General features: G+C 46.2%; 1 protein-coding gene across 1 annotated transcript; it reads left to right on the top strand.

Moving 5' to 3' along the window:
- The first annotated feature begins 398 nt into the window (after positions 1-398).
- LOC138899871 (uncharacterized) lies at positions 399-830 on the top strand. The gene has a single exon (XM_070186568.1). The coding sequence runs from the start codon at positions 399-401 to the stop codon at positions 828-830; it is 432 nt and encodes a 143-aa protein (XP_070042669.1).
- Positions 831-1040: the final 210 nt, after the last annotated feature.

Genomic DNA, 1040 nt, shown 5'->3' on the forward strand with positions numbered 1-1040 from the left:
AGGAAGCATTTTATCGGTTTTGAGCTGAGCTGAGTCGGTGTGAGGCCGACTTCCGAGGGCTCACGGAGGAGAGGAATGCCCTTAAACTTCTTTGTGGGCAAAAACAAGAGGAGACCAAGGACCTTCGAGCCAAGTTGGCCAAGGCTCACCAAGATCAGACTGACCTGATCGAGCAGGTAAAGAAAATCTTTAAAGCTCATGGGCTCGATTCGGGAACGGTGGCTAATATTTCTATCTCACAGCTGCAACAGAAGGTCAAGAGGATTGAGCAGCTCCGCGAGGAGGTCAATATGATGAAGGCGGAGACCTTGGGATGGAAATAAGGCATGGACCGCTTCGCTGCATAAAAAGAGACTACTTTATCCAAATTGTCATCGGCCAAAAGTTAGCTTTGAGGCATGAGGGAGAAGAGCTCAGATCAAGCAAGGAAAATAGAGGAGCTCGAGGCTCGGTTGGCTTCCAAACTTGCCAAGGCCAAATCTGAAGCTGAAAAGGCAAAGGCCAAGGCAGATGTGATCGTGGCCATCTACCGGGCCGATGCTGAAGCCGCTCAAGTCCAAGCGAGAGAGGCAGTCGAGACCGCTCAAACCCGAGCATATTGGATTACCAAACTCGCCCAATGTCAATATCGGAGGGAAACCCTCGAGGAGATCCACACTCGAGGTTTCGATCTTATCAACGAGATACTAAAGGCTAGAGAGCATGAAGCCGAAGCTGGAGCGTTGGCCACTTCCGATGATGATGATGATGATGGCAGCAAGAGCGGGTCCGAGAATAGGGAGGACCTCGATGGAGAAGAAGCTGCCCCTAGAGAAGATCAGGAACCTTAGGATTTTTCACTTTTGATCTTTTGTATAAGATCCTGATCGGACCTTGTAAATATTCTCATATATATAAAGGTTTCTTTCCTTTCCTACTTGTCTTTATTTCATTTATGTCTTGTAAAAATTTTGTTTTGTTTATGCCTTATGAAAATTTTGTTCATAAGTTCGAGGCTTAGGCAATTTGATTGAAGTCGAACTAGTGTAGTTTTTATAATC

This window comes from Nicotiana tomentosiformis, chromosome 10 (genome assembly GCF_000390325.3).
Source record: "Nicotiana tomentosiformis chromosome 10, ASM39032v3, whole genome shotgun sequence".
In the NCBI taxonomy this organism is placed as follows: domain Eukaryota; kingdom Viridiplantae; phylum Streptophyta; class Magnoliopsida; order Solanales; family Solanaceae; genus Nicotiana; species Nicotiana tomentosiformis.

What these genes read in the sequence shown, in the direction of transcription:
- LOC138899871 (XM_070186568.1), top strand. Translation starts at nt 399, where the DNA reads ATGAGGGAGAAGAGCTCAGATCAAGCAAGGAAAATAGAGGAGCTCGAG.